The sequence below is a fragment of the Chlorocebus sabaeus genome, chromosome 8 (assembly GCF_047675955.1).
Source record: "Chlorocebus sabaeus isolate Y175 chromosome 8, mChlSab1.0.hap1, whole genome shotgun sequence".
In the NCBI taxonomy this organism is placed as follows: domain Eukaryota; kingdom Metazoa; phylum Chordata; class Mammalia; order Primates; family Cercopithecidae; genus Chlorocebus; species Chlorocebus sabaeus.
In genome coordinates this window covers 1,144,820-1,162,123 of record NC_132911.1, presented here as the reverse complement: position 1 = coordinate 1,162,123, position 17,304 = coordinate 1,144,820, and the positions used below count along the sequence as shown (strand labels likewise).

The 17,304-nt window shown below is 39.7% G+C and overlaps 1 protein-coding gene across 13 annotated transcripts in view; it reads right to left on the bottom strand.

The window, feature by feature from the left end:
• The window catches only part of FBXO25 (F-box protein 25), a 63,833-nt gene that overhangs the window by 33,296 nt on the left and 13,233 nt on the right, over positions 1–17,304 (bottom strand). For 10 of the 13 annotated variants that reach the window (XM_037985331.2, XM_073017905.1, XM_007961561.3 and 7 more), the window contains 3 exons: positions 4,499–4,602; positions 3,016–3,065; positions 8–100 (listed from right to left, as the gene is read on the bottom strand). In XM_037985331.2, the coding sequence (XP_037841259.1) occupies positions 8–100; positions 3,016–3,065; positions 4,499–4,602 (247 nt within the window). The remainder of the gene's footprint in view (positions 1–7; positions 101–3,015; positions 3,066–4,498; positions 4,603–17,304) is intronic. The other 3 variants (XM_007961566.3, XM_037985334.2, XM_007961565.3) reach the window with 1 other exon arrangement.

Below are 17,304 nucleotides of genomic sequence, written 5' to 3'. Positions count from 1 at the left end.
CACTTACTTTGACCACATAATTAAACCTTCGGATATCCTGAATTGCACTTGAGAAGTCTAACCGATTAAAGGCCTCTCCCAAGGTGCAATAGCCATGCCTCTGGAAGAGCAACACAGAAGTTAAAATTAGTCAATCAGCCAAAAAGAACTGGCAGTTAATGTCAATTAATTGTGCAATTAAAAAAACATTTTGGCAAAGGACATTTGTTTTTATCCTGAAGATTGATTTTAGATTTAGATGAGAGAATAGTAAAATTACAGCAATGCTAATAATTTAAGCTGTTTATGTATAACTGAGACACCGTTAACTGACATTTTTTACCACCTGCTGAAGTAATGACAAAGAAAAATGTATATTAAATATCTTGCTGGTTTGCAGAACAGAAAACCAAACACCGCATGTTCTCACTCATAGGTGGGAATTGAACAATGAGAACACTTGGACACAGGAAGAGGAACATCACACACTGGGGCCTGTCGTGGGGTGGGGGGAGGGGGCAGGGATAGCATTAGGAGATATACCCAATGTAAATGACGAGTTGATGGATGCAGCACACCAACATGGCACATGTATACATATGTAACAAACCTGCACGTTGTGCACATGTAACCTAGAACTTAAAGTATAATAGAAAATTTTTTAAAAAATCTTGCTGGTTTATTTTGCTGGGGACAACTGGGGTGTGGATGACGTTAAGGCTAAGATCATTAAAAAACTGGATTATTCTAGGCTACGCAACTAAAAATACATAAATCATGTGCTTAGCTGCATTGTAAGGATGTAGGTGTTATAAATATACAGTTAAAACACAGGATTTCTCTGCGGGGGAGGCATGCACTGCCCAGGTTGGAAGTATGCTCCCACAAGGATCACAGCTGGGAGAGGCGCTTCGGCAGCAAGAAGGTGCCTCTGAAAACCAGCACTGGGATGGAGAGGGCTGAAGGCAAGTGCTGGTTGTGACCATGGGCAGCTTTCAGGCTGGGAGCACGGATGCCAAGAACCCAAAACACCAAAAAAACTGGTGATTAGACCCACAGGTCCAAGAACCAAAGGAAGAAAATGAAACAATTTATTTTCAGTACTGTAAACACTGCTGCTATTCTCTTAGATGTTTTTCTGCCATGATACACGCTTATCCTATACTGGTTTGTGTAGATTAGCACATTAGGTTTCAGAAGTCATTTTAAACTCCATTTCCATCCTCCATATTTGAAATATTTAAAATCTACAGATTTTCATTTCAAAGTTGTAGAGATAAATAAGCTGGAGAACAATAATAAAAAACATGAGATGATCGATCTCAAATTCCAAACAGGTGACTCGAGATGTCCTAGAGAAAGCAGCTGGAGTCACAGCACCTTTGTCTCTGATAGCTGATATACTCAGAGGCTCATGTGCTTCTGTGCGTCAACCCCAATCGCCCTACTGTGTGCACAACTCAACGAAATTCATTTAAAACACCCAAATATGTTGACTGAGTGCCTGCTATGCAGAAAACATTTTCCTGGGAACTCTGGGGGAAAGGAAATGCTAATTTTGATATAGATAATTATCTGAAATCCCTCACAGTTGATATTCCTATTTTATTTCTCTCTCTTAATTCTACATGATGGTGCAGCAGGCACTTTCCAAGGTCACCACCCATCTCACAACTGAAAATTAAATCTGATTCACAGAGCAGACCACAAAGAGCATGTCTGGACCTAGAACCACAGCATGTAACCTCAGAGCGGTGAGGCACCAGCTAGCATGGATGAGCAGCAGGCACTTGCTCTATACCAGGTGACGGTGTGGAGACATGATGTGGTGCAGGGACACCAGCGCCCAGTCCTAGTTCTGGTCCCTCTCAGCCTGGTTCTAGGATCCTGGTTCCTAGGATTCCAGGGAACATTCCCACAGCCTCACAATAAGGTCCTCTTTTCCTGCACATGCTAGCTTGGATGGGGTCCTCTGCTCTGTAATCAGGATGGCAACAGAGCAGATGAAATATTTAATGGTCTTTCATGAGCACTAAATTTCGTTTTTTTAAAAACTAGGTTAGATTCTGTCAAACAATCTTCTAATGGTATATTAGAGTGTATATTAAGGATCTGATTCATTCTATACCCACTAACCATAACCGAATAGATTAAGTTTTCTTTCTCAGAATCTAATCCTTCAGTTTCTAGGAAGCTGGACTAGCTTCAGAGCATCTACAAACATTTCTGGAATATTTAACTTACCCTAAAAAAACAGATGATAGACAATAGTTCCCTAAATTATTTTCCCCAATTGTTGCAAAATAAAGCACATGCAGAGTTTCTAGGACCATAAAAGGAACTCAACTTCCCTGATCCTAGTAAAGAAACAGGAGACAGCTTGAAGCTCTCTGGTTTGTCTTATGGCTCATGAAAAAGCTTTAGCCTAACTTGGGAAAAGAAAGGCAGGGAAAGAGTTCACACGGCTCTGTGCAAACCCAACTCAATTACTAATTTCATGTTAGCCACTCTTTACGTGGAATGAGGGGGCTCACAGATGTCCTATGCTCCAAAACACGCCACAGGGAGGACACACACACGCCCATCAGCATCAGAGGTTCATGCTAACACAGAGAAAATGCGTATGACTGCAGGAGTCCATGCTTGGTTTAAATAGACCTGCTGCTGACTCAGATATGTACAGGTAGGCAGGAACCACACACGGCACACATATACCACATGCCAACACACACCATACATCCCACACACCAATGTGTGCAAATACAAGCACAACCATACATACACACCATATATACAACACACACCAATGTATGCACAAATACAGTCACATACCACACGCACATGCAAGCACACACAATGGAGAATCACTACCTCAAAAGCTCCTCATATGCTATTATCTGTCAGAATTTGAACCATAGATCTGATATTGCAAAAGAAATGTGTTTTATGCAACTTTATTAATAAATGTATTTAATGTGACTCCATATTGAACAGAAACAATCCAAGATACTCTCTTATTTATAATAGAATACTTACTTCTTTTGTGCTTTCTTTATGGACATAGATCCATTTTTCACGATAAAAACCTAGAATAAAAATTAACTTTGTTTTTTAAATCTGGCAAATCATTCAAAAATGAAGATTTTAAAGGAATTTAAATAATTGGACATGTTAACAAAATTATCTGACTTACTATATTCACAAGAAATGCTTTTACTTGGTTCAATGCAAACAGAATTGCCTTGTTTCTTAAATCAGTTTAAGATATGAACAATGATTTCAGACAGTACCAAGTCCTAGTAACTTAGAAGAAAATTAGTATTATTAATGACTGAAGCCATATGAAGACATAAATGATTATAAAATGTAATTACATTACTAAATTCCTATGTACCCTAATAAAAAGTTCTATTCTTCTATTGCTCTGTATGGTACTCCACAGAAACACATTTTTCAGATAATTCTTAAAAGTTTCAAGAATCACACTAACTGTATTCTCCATGTGACCCTGTCTTCTTCATAAAGTAGTCTCCCCCATATTCACAGTTTCACCTTCTACAGTTTCAATTACCCACAGTCAGTTTTGGCTTGAAAACATTAAATGGAAAATTCCAGAAATAAACCGTTCCTAAGTTTTAAATTCTGTGCCGTTCTGGGTGGTGTCATGAAATCTCACACTGTCCTGCTTTGTCCTGCCTGGGATGGGAATCCTCCCTTTGTCAAGCAAGTCCTACACTACCTGCCCCTTGATCACTCAGTAGCCGTCTTGGTTATCGGATCAACTGTGGAGGTATCGCAGTGCCTGTGTTTAGAGAACCCTTATCATACTTCATAATGGCCCCAAAGTGCAAGAGGAGCGATGGCGGCCATCTTGCTATAACTGTTTCATTTTATTATTGTTGTTAATCTCTTGCTGTGCCTAATTTATAAATTAAACTTTATTACAAGTGTGTATATACAGAAAAAAACCCATAGTATCCATAAGGTTCGGTACTATCCACAGTTTCAGGCACCCACTGGAGGTCTATCCACTGAGGTAAGGGAGCCTACTATAGGCGAACATGTGTCTTGGTAACTCACGGATATACTGCAAGGCAGTGCCATGACAGAGCCCTACGCCCTCTCACAGACAGGGCCCACCTCCAGCCTTCCCCTGCTGCCATCTAACATCCTAAACTACAGCTCTGAATGTCTGTCTCCTGCTCTGAATCTTCAGTCACTTCGAAACTCAAGTCAGGACACCCCTCAGTTTGGCCTCACTGCTCAAGAATGAGTTGAATTCAAGATCATATGCATGGCTGTTTTGTGGGTTGTGCCATCTCTTATTTTGTTTTTGCACATCTTACCCACTGAAATGATTGAGCTGCAAAAAGTCTGACCACTAAATAAGTGGGTGATGCTGGATACTGGGCTGTTATTTACATATTTGTATCACCTTTTATTTCATAAGATAGCATTGTCAGAGTAATTTAGTATTTCAACATAATCGACAAAATAAAATTAATGAGAATAATCTTACTTTGAGTATTTGTGTCATTTCTAAAATGGTCCTTTTTCCTTTTTTTGGATGCATATTCATGCTCTTCATTATTGAATATTTCTCCATCTTCACTATTTAAGATACTGAAATAAAGATATATTCTATTAAAATATTTTTTCAGGGATATCTTCATTTGGCTTTTCTTTTGTAAAACGATACAAACACTTCAAAGTGACAGATTGTGGGCTTGAAATTACAAGGGTAATGTCTAATACTTTTTTTTTTTTCATTTTGAGAAATGAGATGTGTCCTGGTTCTTTGAGAATATTACACCGGAAAGTGCTGAACATGTTTTAGAATCTCTCAAGGGTCTTGATATGCTTATCCAAGGTAGTTTCAAACATCAAAATGCTTTATTAAAACATAGATATTTTTTAAAAACAACTACTAAAACTCCAGAAAAAAAGATGGTAAGAATATGATGATACCCGATACTGACCAATGATTTGCTGTATCCCTTAACCCATGCTGAGTAACCACTCAATATTTCTGTTTACTCCCTATATTTTTAAGGGTTTAACTGAAGTTAATTATTCGCTGAACATTTTTTATTAAGCACCAACCAAATACATGTTAATACATTTAAGTGGAACCAGGAGAAGTGACATGTATATTTTTACTATTTAAACACATTTAATTAAAAGTTTTTCTTCTTCGTGAAACAAGAAAATCAAATCATAAGGCAATAACTAGACAATGTGAACACCTTTTACTTTTTAAAAAAATTTCCTCCTTATAGTGAAAAAAAACCAAAAACCTATAAATAGTAATAATCCATATCCTCAAAACTAAAGATGTGTAAAAGTTTTATTTTCCACACACTGATAACAGATTTTCAGTCTGAAGTGAGGAAGGAAGCTCTGTGGAGACAAGCTGGTTGGTGGAGGCATGCGAGAGTGATGTTCAAATCCAAGGAACTAAAATTGTTTATTTCCCGCTCATTGTTCTTTGACAAGAAAATTGTATACAAGCCCCTTTCTACTCACCAGTATTCACTTTTAGTAAAAACAGCTGACTTTGCCAAATGAGTCAATTTCTCACTGTCAGAACAGACTTAAACAGCAGTGCCAACAGTTGTAAATCATCAAGACAAGCAAAGCGCATTTGAAAAACATACAAACAACTGAACTTTTTGTGGAAGACATTATAACACCAATTTATAGAAATGTGTTGATGTTTGTATTTCATATTTAGTCTTATACCAGTTTGTTATCATTGATTGAAATACTGAATGTAGAAGCTTTAGAATCTAAAAGGGCTTTTCTAATGAAAATTACAAACATATCAAAGGAAAAGCACAGATACAATGTTCTCCAGAAATAGTGTCGCAGAAATAAAGACAGAATACGGAAGGAGAGAGGACTGCTGACTAATCTCACAGGTACAGGGAGAAGGGCACTCCATGCAGCTGAGCTCCAACACGTGAGTGTGGGACAAAAAAGCAAGGTGAACCTAAAGACAACCCATGGACCACTGAGCTGGAATCAATTCTACCCATAGGTGGTGGGGCCAGGTTCAGATACTTGCAGTAACCGCGTCCTCCTGTGAATCTGGGCCTAGATGGCTGTGGCTCCCTGGGGGCTACCCACACTGTGGATTCCACAGGTGGAGGTGACCTTCTTGGGCACTGCTGGGACACTTCTTGGGCCCACGTGGGCAGTGGTAGGGCTCAGAGAACTTCAGTGTTAGGGCCTTGGGGAGTCTATGTCAGACTTGAGGACTAAGCCTGGGCTCACAAATGACAACCAAGGGAAAATGGCTACTTTAGAGAAACCAGTAACTAGACTACTATTTTTACAAAGTATTTTAAATGGGGAAAAAGCCATTATTTTGGGGTTGTGGATTTTACACTGTCAGGTAAACAAAAATGTACAAGTAGAGAAGAAAGATGAATGCTTCTGAAATTTAAATTCAACACATTAAAATGTTAATAAAGGAGTATTTAATTTATAAATCTTTCCATTCTGCATGTATCAACTACATTTCATAGCAAACATGTTCTTTTTTTATAACTTTTGTTTCATGAGCAAGACAAACATCACCTACTCTGACTTAAAAACAAGGGAAACTGCCCAACAATTTGATTAAAAAATGTCAAACACCTTCAACAGACATTTCTCCAAAGAAGAGATAGAACAGCCAACAAGCCCATGAAAAGATGCTCCATATCACAAATTGTTAGGTAAATGCAAATTAACACTACAATGAGATGCTGCCTCACACTCATTATGAGGCTACTGGCAAATTAAAAGGAAGAAAGAAAGTAACAAGTGTTGACAGGGATGTGGGGAAACTGGATCCCTCGTGCAGTGTTGGTGGAAATGGAGGATGGTATAGCTGCTATAGGAAACAGTATGGAGGTTCTTCAAAAAACTAAACATACAATTACCATATGATCCAGCAATTTCACTTCTGGGTATATTTTCAAAAGAACTGAAAGCGGAGAATGAAAGATACCTGTACACCCAGGGGAGAATGAAAGATACCTGTATACCCACGTTCACAGCAGTATTACTTGCAACAGCTAAACATGGAAACAACCCACATGTCCATCAGTGGCCGAATAAACAAACTGTGGTGTACACTACACACAACATGGAATATTATTCAGTCGGAAATGCTGACACATGCTACAACAGGGCTGAAACTTGAGGACGTTATGCTGAGTGAGATAAGACAGTCGCAAAAGGACAGTGTCTGATGTGACTTATATGAGGTACTCAGAAAAGTCAAATCATACAGACAGAAAGTAGAAAGCCAGTTACTTGGTCTGGGGGTGCTGGAGAATGAAAACTTAGCACTTAATGGGGACAGAGTTTCAGTTTGGGAAGATGAAAAAGTTCCAGAGATGGATGGTAGTAATGGTTGCACAATAATGTGAATGTACTTAACAGCACTGAACTTGTACATTTAAAAATGGTTAGGATGGCAATTTTATGCTATGTGTATTTTGTTGTAATTAAAGATAAAGAGACAGTGTGTAAGAGAGGAGAGGAAGTAGCAGCTTGTCTTGTTCATGCTGTCTGAGGTGCATGTCGGAGGGATGGGGTGGGGACGGGAAGTGTTAAAAACAAAGAATAGAACCTCATACAACACAAGCTGAAAATACAGGGCACAAACGCACTTGTAAGAAACACAGAGTTTCCATAAACTTAAAACATGTCTGAATGATGGAGCTAACAGCCCTCAACTCCCCACACCCAGGCCGCACCACAGCATATGTCACCCCCTTGCTTGCAAATGTGCCCAAAAGGCAATGACATTCCAAGTTTCCTCTGACAACGCAAGGCCAGCGCATGACTTTCCCAAGTTCCTTTCCACTCAAGAAAAGGAAGAGAAGAGAATAGAGAAGAATCAACAAAACAACTCCAAACAGAAGTAAACTAGAGCCAAGAACAGAACTATTTCCCATAATTAAGCCCCAATTTCTATACATTATAATCCTCATTCTCGTGATGACCTATAACAAGATTTGCATTTTCCTCTGATGGTATTTTCCTTAAGAGATGGACAACAAGGTCTTAATCTTCATCTCCCAGACCACTCTAGGGTTCTAAGCACAGGCTTTACAGGAATGTGCCGTTATGGGCCATTATCCTCAAATCATTTCCACACAAGTCTAGGAAAGTAAGACAGGCTAAGGTAAGCCTCTGGTTTTTAAAACTGCTAATCAAGGGCATCAGTTCTTAACTATATTGCTGTAAGATATGTCAGAAAACTTTTATTACCAGTAAGAAAAATGATATTTGTGAATGATTTAAGTTTTAATAATTATTAAAGTACTATACTACATGTAGTAAAAAATAATACATACTCATAAACTCAACTTTCCTGAGTTGCCATTAGGAAGCAACCCTGCCAAGCCCTTGATTTTGGATTTGTGGCCTCCAGAACTGTGAGGACAGACATTTCTGTGGTTTTAAGCCACTGAGTTTGTGGTTATGGAACCCTAGAAAATGAATACAATTATCTATCTTTTTAAGTTACTTCAGTTTGATATTGATTATGAAAGGTACATACATGCTATCAAACAGAAGAGACATCAGGGAGAAAAAATCTCAGCATAAATGCCATGATTCCAGGTGCCAAGGTAATATAACATGCAAAATGTGATAATTTCACCAAAACCAAAACAAAGTGGAACAAACCCTCAAACACAGTTGTTGATAATCCCCACCTGGCCTCCTCTGACATTTCCTTTGGATCGGTTTGGCTGTACCTCTTCTGTCAAGCAGGAGTTGGACTACATTTTGGTCAGCTCCTCCTCAGAAGGGAGCTACAATCTCTGCTCTAACAATCCCCAATGGTTGTCTTAAGTTACTCTGTTCATCAATGGCTACCTACTAAACCTAGCTTTTTATCCATACATTTTTTCAATCAGGTCGTATTATTTTCTCCTGGTAGGCGAATGTTTACATTTATCCATTTTCCTGATACAAAGCTACTTCATATCAGTGTATTATTAGTCTCTAATTACAAAAAGATAATCCAGAAGAAAAAGTCCAGTCAATTTTATATAAGTTAAAAGATGGGAAACCTATTTTTAGGATTAACATTTCCTTCCTAAATATCTAACACAACACACTTACAGACTCTTAACACACCCTCGTTACATGAGGGGAGCAGCAGAGCAGAGAGCAATAAGCACCAAGGCCAGGTGGAGCCACAGACAATGTGGGCCCATCTCACTCCACAGGGAGAAGCAACTGCACTGTGCACAGAGTGCAATCTGGCCGAAGGGAAACGCCGTCTTAAAGAGCTTACAGAAGGGCTGTGCCAGAAGTCCACCAGATGAGGCTGCAAACCCATCAAAGGGCATCACACACTCTGTGCACAGGGCACACAGAACAATGCCTCCCACATCCTGTGACTTCCTGCGTGTGCCACTTGGACCACCACACCCCCTACCTGCACCATCTTACCTGGACAGACAAAATCAGCCACCTCATGACTAGGGTATTCACATGGTTTTCAGTTCTATAGATTCCTCCCCCTTAAGAATACATGTCTGTAAAATCAGAAATGATGAAAACTGGACTTGTGAGTGGCTTTGCAGTAGGGATTACAGGTCCAGAATAGAACAGGTTCAGTAACATATTTAAGATATTCAAAGGAAAAAAATACAAGCCAAAGATTTAACATCTAAATAGTGACCATCAAGGATAAAAGTCACACATATTTTTTATGAGTACACACAAACACAGGAAGTACGATGACCAGGAGCTGAGGGACCACCCACTAAAGAATAGGCTCCGGAAACCAAAATGACTAGAGGCAGAGGCACAGGTGTGGCTGCCAGGTGGTCTGTATTTATCTGTGGAGCTGCTGGCACATGACGGTGATAAAGGTGCAGCATGCCATGGTTACCAGCTCAGACAATGCAGACAAAGAATCACCACCAGAGAAGTGGTAGGGATGGGGAGAAGATGTGCACGGGCCAACCGGGAGTGGGGTGTCCATCAGCTAACTGCAATATTGGGTACTGTGGGGAGCCAACAAAAGAATCTAAGGGTTTGCTATAAAGGCATTAGGGTAAAAGGGGGAAAAAAAAAAAAAAGAAAGAAAGAAAAGAAAACAAGAAAGCCTTCTTAAATACCAAAAGGGTAAAAGCAAATAAAATAGAACAAGGTGGTTCCTTGTTATCTGTCATGTAAAAAACGGACTTGGCTCACCTATTAAATGGAAAACAGTCTTGGATCAGTTCACAAAGCAAAATCGAGCACCATACTGCATATAAGATATACAGCTATAAAAGGCTGGGAAAATATATAGAGAATGTATGGGACTCAGAAAATGTCACAAGAAGCTTTATAGCTTAAATACCTATATCAATACAAATTTAAATAATAAAAATAAATTATTTAAACATATAACTGAGAAAGCCAGAAAAAGAATAAGTGAACCAAAAGAAAGGGGGGAATTATTACAAATAAAAGCAGATATTATTAAGTAGAAAAAGAATAGAACTAAGAAGCAAATCCAAAAGCTGACTCTCAAGAGAAAATAATCAAAACAAACCACTAAGTATCTGATTAGAAAAAAAAAAAAAAAGAAAGTTACAAGTGCTAACAGAAGAAAATTTAAAAATTGTAAAAGAAAAAGAAAGGGATAGAGAGAAAAATGTGTAGATTAAAAGAGACTTTAAAAACATATCAAATTTTAAGAATAAAACAACACTAAACTATAGTGTCTAGGGATATACACTTGGTGATAAAACTATAAAGATTAGGGAAATGACTCCTACCATAAGAGTTTGGGAAGTGGTTATTTTTTGGGAGAGGAAGTAGATTATAATAGAAATGGGACATGTGGGGGGTGCTTCTGGGATGATTATGATCAAGTTCTATTCCTTGACCTGGGTGTGGTTACAAGGATGTTTGATTTATAAAAATGAAGAAAACCATTAAAAAATCATTACAGGCAACTTTATAAAACTCTCTGCAATAAGTTAGAAGTAGATGAAACATATTTTTTTTAAAAAAAACATTAAATTTAATGCTATTGCAATATAAAATCATGTTTTTTTCTTAGGGCTAAACAAATTAATTGTAAAATGCATTTAAGAAGAACAAGAAACTATTCTAAAATTCATATGGAATGAAAAAAGAGCCCAAATAGCCAAAGCAATCCTAACCAAAAAGAATAAAGCCAGAGGCATCACACTGGCATCACACTCAACTTCAGACTATACTTTAAAGCCCCAGTAACCAAAACAGCTTCTGTACTGGTACAAAAACAGACCCATAGACCAATGAACAGAACAGAAAACTCAGAAATAAGGCCACACACCTGCAACCATCCAATCTTCGACAAGGCCAGCAAAAACTGCGGTGGAGAAAGACCATCCTATTCAATACACGGTGCTGGAATAACTGGCTAGCCATATATAGAAGATTGAAGCCAGACCTCTATCTTTCACCATATACAAAAATTAACTCAAAATATATTAAAGATTTCAACGTAAGACCTCAAAATGTAAGATCCCGGAAGATAATCTAGGAAACACTCTTCTGGACATTGGCCTTGGCAAAGAATTTTTGGCTAAGTTCCCAAAAACAACTGCAACAAAAAACAAAAATTGGCAAGTAGAATTTAATTAAATGAAAGAGCTTCTGCACAGCAAGAGAAACTACTGACAGAGAATACAGACAACCTACAGAATGACAGAAATTATTTGCAAACTATGCATCTGATAAAGGCCTAATATCCAGAATCTACAGGGAACTTACGTAAAAAAACAAATAACCCCATTAAAAAATGGGCAAAGGACATGAACAGGCACTTCTCAAAGAAGATATACAAGTGGCCAACAAACATGAAAAAGGCTCAGTACCACACAGCACTAGAGAAATGCATCAAAACCACAATGAGATACCATCTGACACCAGCCAGAATGGCCATTACTAAAAAGTCTAAAGACAACAGATGCTGGCAAGGCTGAGGAGAAAAGGGAATGCTTTATACACTGTTGACGGGAATGTAAATTAGTCCAGCCACTGTGGGAAGTGGTCTGGAGATTTCTCAAGGAACTTAAACAGAACTACCATTCTATCCAGCAACCCCAATACTGGGTATACATCCAAAAGAAAATAAATCATTCAACCAAAAAGACACATGCACTCATATGTTCATCGCTGTACTATTAACAATAGTAAAGACACAGAATCAACCCAGGTGCCCATCAATGGTAGACTGGATAAAGAAAATGTGGTGCCCATATACCATGAAATACTACACAGCCATAAAAAAGGAATAAAATCACATCTTTTGCAGCAACATGGATGGAGCTTGACTTAATCCTAAGCAAATTAATGCAGGAACAGAAAACCAAATGCCGCATGTTCTCACTTATAAATGTGAGCTAAACATTGAGCACACATGGACACAAATATGGGAACAACAGACACTGGGGACTACTAGAAGGTGGAGGGAGTGGGGGTGGGTTAAAAAAACTACCTATTGAGTACTATGCTAACTAGGTGACAGGATCTGTACTCCAAACCCCAGCCTCATGCAATATTTTCATGTAACAAATCTGTAAATAGACCCTCTGTATCTAAAATAAAAGGTGAAGAAGAACCAGTAAGCACAAATAAGCAGACTACTCTGAGTAAGAGCTGCAGTGGTGAAGACTCTAGCCCCAGCTGACATGAAAACGCAGTGTAAAGCCTCTCTGTTTACACCAGTGTGATGAGAGAAGTCCAGGAAGACAGAGAGAAAACCCCGTAGTCCCAACTGCCCATGGAAATTTAGTATGGGAAAAAGAGATATCTCAACACAGCAGGGAAGGGGTTTTTCAGTTAGTGGTACTGCTGCAGTAACTGGACAGCTACTGCACAAAGACACAAACAGATTTGTTCCTCACAGCACGCTCCAAGATAAATTCCAAATGGAGCATAAGTTCTCTTCTCTCTCCCCGAGGCATCATTCATACACAGCAGAATAGACTTTTAAATACAGTTCAGGGAGTCCTGACCCGTGTACCTCCTGTAACACATACCCAATCAAGACACCATAGAAAGCTCCATATAGCTGTTAAGTCAATCACCAGGGAGGCTCTCAACTCTGCCTCTCCTTGGGAGCTAAGAGGTAAACCACTATTGCGAGCCCTGTGCTGATGCTGGCCCCAGACACGACTGACAGCACAGTCAGACTACGTGATGTCTGGCTTGCCTATTAATTTTCTTAGTGATAACTTAAAAAGACTTTTAAGGACGATTTTAGACTTGCACAAGAGTTTCAGAGGCAGGGCACACGGTGTCCCCAAGTTTCCACCCACCTTCGTGCAGCCACAGAACAAGGATCAACACCATAAGAGGAACTCTGGCATGGTACTCCCAGCTCAACCACAGGCTTTGTTGTTTCGCCAGGCCGCCCACCAGAGCCCGTCTGCTCCTGGGCCTGGTCCAGGATCCACGTTGTGCTTAGCTGACACACTTTCACGGCCCCCCATGCCAGAAGAGTTTGCAGTCTCCTCTCATCACCTTGAAGAGTACTGGTCAATTATTTTGTAGAATGTCCTTCAAATTGGGTTTGTCTGCCGTTTTCTCCTGATTCAACTTAGGGAAAACCACCACAGGTGATGTGCCATTCACACAGCACCACAGGTACCTGCTGCCAATACGATGTCACCTTTGAGCTCTTGGTTGGGGCAGTGTCTGCCAGGTTTCTCCACTGTAAAGTATTGCTCCCTTTGTAATGAAGAGCTATTTGGGGGGAGACTTGGCAGATATTCTATTTCTCCTAATTCTTTCACCTATTAGAAAGATTTCACCTTGCTGCATCTGCCAAGGGACTGTGCTTATAACAATTATCATGGTGGCTTTCTATTTCAAACCTTATTCCTTCTACATTTATTAACTGGAATTATCCTGCAAGGAAGAGCTGTTCCTTATCCCTTACTTATGCATTCATTTATGTATTGATATCAGCCTAAATGGATGGCTATTTCTTTTCTTTTTTAGGTTATAATCCATTACTACTGTTGTCTATCCTGTGGCTAGAACTGCTCCAGCTTTGGCCAACGGAGCACTTTTTGGCGGGCATCTGCCCTTCTGACATCTGACAGGCTCCCATCACTCACCTTTCACTTGCCCTACCCCAGCCCTGGAACCAAACCCTTCCCTGAGGAGCCCTTAGGATCCAGTATCTCAGCCTGGCTCTGGTTACTGATGCAGGTGTCACTGCTCTAAGGCCCTCTGTGGACAGACTTAGGAAACAGATGTGTTATATATGCATAGACCCCCATTTCTCTCTCTCTGAAAAAACCAACAGCCCTAGTTCATGCTGACACCTCCAACCCTGATCCAGAACCACAGGATAACTCTAGTACCATTCTTATTTGTAACTTCTTCCTAGAATATACACAGTTTTGAGATTGCTAACCCACACCCCTATGAGAAACAAGTGCACCAACTAGAGGTTTTGTCTTCAGCCTTACAGCATCCTGTCAAAACACTGTTTTCCAAAGTTACTGATAGGTCAGCTAATTCCACATCCACTTCACTATGGTTATCACAGCAGTCCCTAACCTTTTTGGCACCAAGGACCAGTTTCTTAGAAGACAGCTTCTCTACAGACTGGGGCGGGGAGCGGGGGATGGTTTTGGGATGAAATTGTGCCACCTCAGATCATCAGGCATTAGTCAGAGTCTCATAAGGAGTGAGTGCGCAATCTGGATCATTCACATGCACAGTTCACAACAGGGTTCATGCTCCTATGAGAATCTAATGCTGCTGCTGACCTGACAGGAGGCAGAGCTCAGCCAGTAATGCTTGCCTGCCCTCTGCTCACCTCCTGCTCCGTGGCCCAGTTCCTAACAGGCTACGGACTGGTACCGATCCGTGGCCTGGGGGTTGGGGACCCCTGGATTATGGGGCAAGTTTGCAATACCATTTGATTCATCTGTCACAGTTTGTATCATTTGGGCGCTCCCCCCAATAACACACACACACACAAACATTCTTGTTGATTTTAGTGAAATTTTGTGGTGCACAGTTCCATGGGTTTTGACAGGTGCACAGTCAAATCTAACACAGTCCCATCACTCCCCAAACTGCCTCTCACTCTCTTTGTAATCAACTCCTTTTCCCCAACTCTTAACCCCTGGCAACCATTGATTTGTTCTTCTTCCTTACGGTTGTGCTTTTTCTACAGCATCCTTTAAATAGAATCATACAGTATGGAGGCCTTTTAGGTTTGGTTTCTTTCACTAAGTAAAACGAATTTAAGATTCATCCATGTTGTGTGAATCAACAGTTTGTTCCTTTTGACATCTGACTGGTATTCTGTTGTAGAGATGTTACCACAATTTGTTTATTCATTCACCGGTTGAAGGACATCTGGTTTTGAGTGTTGGCAACTACTGAATAAAACTCTATTAACAGTCACATGCAGGTTTTGTGTGAGCATGAATTTTCACTTACCTTGGGTAAACACCTAGGAGTGAGACTGCTGGGTTCTAAGGCAGTGTAACATAGTAAGAAGCTGTTACACTGTTTTCCAGAGCGGCTGTGCCATTCTGCATTCCCAGTAGCAGGGCTGGAGAGCATATTCCTGCTAGCACTTGGCACTGTCCTTGCCAGCACTGGGATGCTTTGTGGTTGTTCTTTCATCTTAGCTACTGATGTAGGCCTGTGCTGGTACCTTATGAGGAAGGTGCACAGCCTTCCAAATCACCTAGGCCCACTGTGGCAGTCTCATTCCCCAGAACATACTGTTACATTTCTAGCTGGTCAGCTGCTTGCCCCAAATGGTACTGTGGCCTCAGGCTAGCTGCAGTGTTTATCTTCTGGATTGCTTGCATTTGTTTCCCTAACAATAAATTATGTTGGGCATCACGTGCTTATTTTTCTCTGCTTATTTGCATGGGCTTCTTTGCAATCCATGCAAGTCGTTTGGTGAAGTATAGGTTCACCAAACCTACTGCCCAATTTTTTACTGGATTGTTTTCTTATTGTTGAGTTCTAAGTGTTTTTTATGTGTTCTGGATACTAACTCTTTGTCAGATATGTGACTTACAAATGTTTTCTCTGAGAGCAGAATTTTAAAATTTTAATAAAATGCAAACATAGATTTTTTTTCTTTTACAGATTGTGCTTTTGGTATCATATCCAAAAAACTGCCCAAGATCATGCAGACTTTCTTTTGGGTTTCTTCCCTAAGTTCTACAGTTTTTGCATTCTACATTTAGATACATGATGCATTTTGAGTTCATTTTTGTATAAACTGTGACCTGTACAGGTCAATTTTTTTTCTTTTCTTTCTTTTTTTTTTTTTTTTTGCATATACACATCTAGTCTTCTAGCACCATTTGTTGACAAGATTACATTTTCTCCATGGAATGTATTAAGAGGTGCCTTTACACCTCTGTCAAAAATAAACCAACCACTTTTGTATGGACTTACCTGGGGTTCTCTATTCTGTTCCACTGACCTGTGTATCTATCTTTTCACCAATACCACATACCACTCTCTTGATTGTGGTGATTTTATATTTTATAGTAAATCTTGTTCTGTTTTTCTTTTTCTTTTTTTTTTTTTTTTGAGATGGAGTTTTGCTCTTGTCGCCTAGGCTAGAGTGCAACAACAGGATCTCTGCTCACTGCAACCTCCGCCTACCAGGTTCAAGTGATTCTCCTGACTCGGCTTCCTGAGTAGCTAGGATTACAGGCACCTGTCACCACGCCCAGCTAATTTTTTTTTGTAATTTTAGTAGAGACAGGGTTTCACCATGTTGGCCGGGCTGGTCTTGAACTCCTGACCTCAGGTAATCCGCCGCCTCAGCCTCCCAAAGTGCTGGGATTACAGGCCTGAGCCACGGCACCTGGTCATCGCTCTGCCTTTCTAATGATGACTTTAGATATGGAGTTTTTAATATGTAGAAGTTCATCTTGTTTTTTCTTTCAGTTTGTGGTTTTTGTGTGTAAGCAATCTGCCTACTCTACATTGTGAAAATATCCTGTTTTCTTCTTAAAACTTTACAGTTTTAGCTTTTACAGTTCATTCTACAATCCATCTAAAATTAATGCTATATCCACAAGTAGAGGTTCATTTTTCCTCACATGTTTATCCAGTTGAAAAATCCTTCCCTTCCCAATTGAACTATGTTGGTTGCAAAAGCTTTGCTTTCTCCGGTTGTTGCACTGTGCATCCTACTGTTTTGTAAACTATTCTTATCTTCTCAATTTTTTATAAGTGTAAACAGAGAAAATATAATTTCTTTTAAAGAGTTATCTTACTTAACAAAGAAATAGGCTAGGTACAGTGGCTCACACCTATAATCCC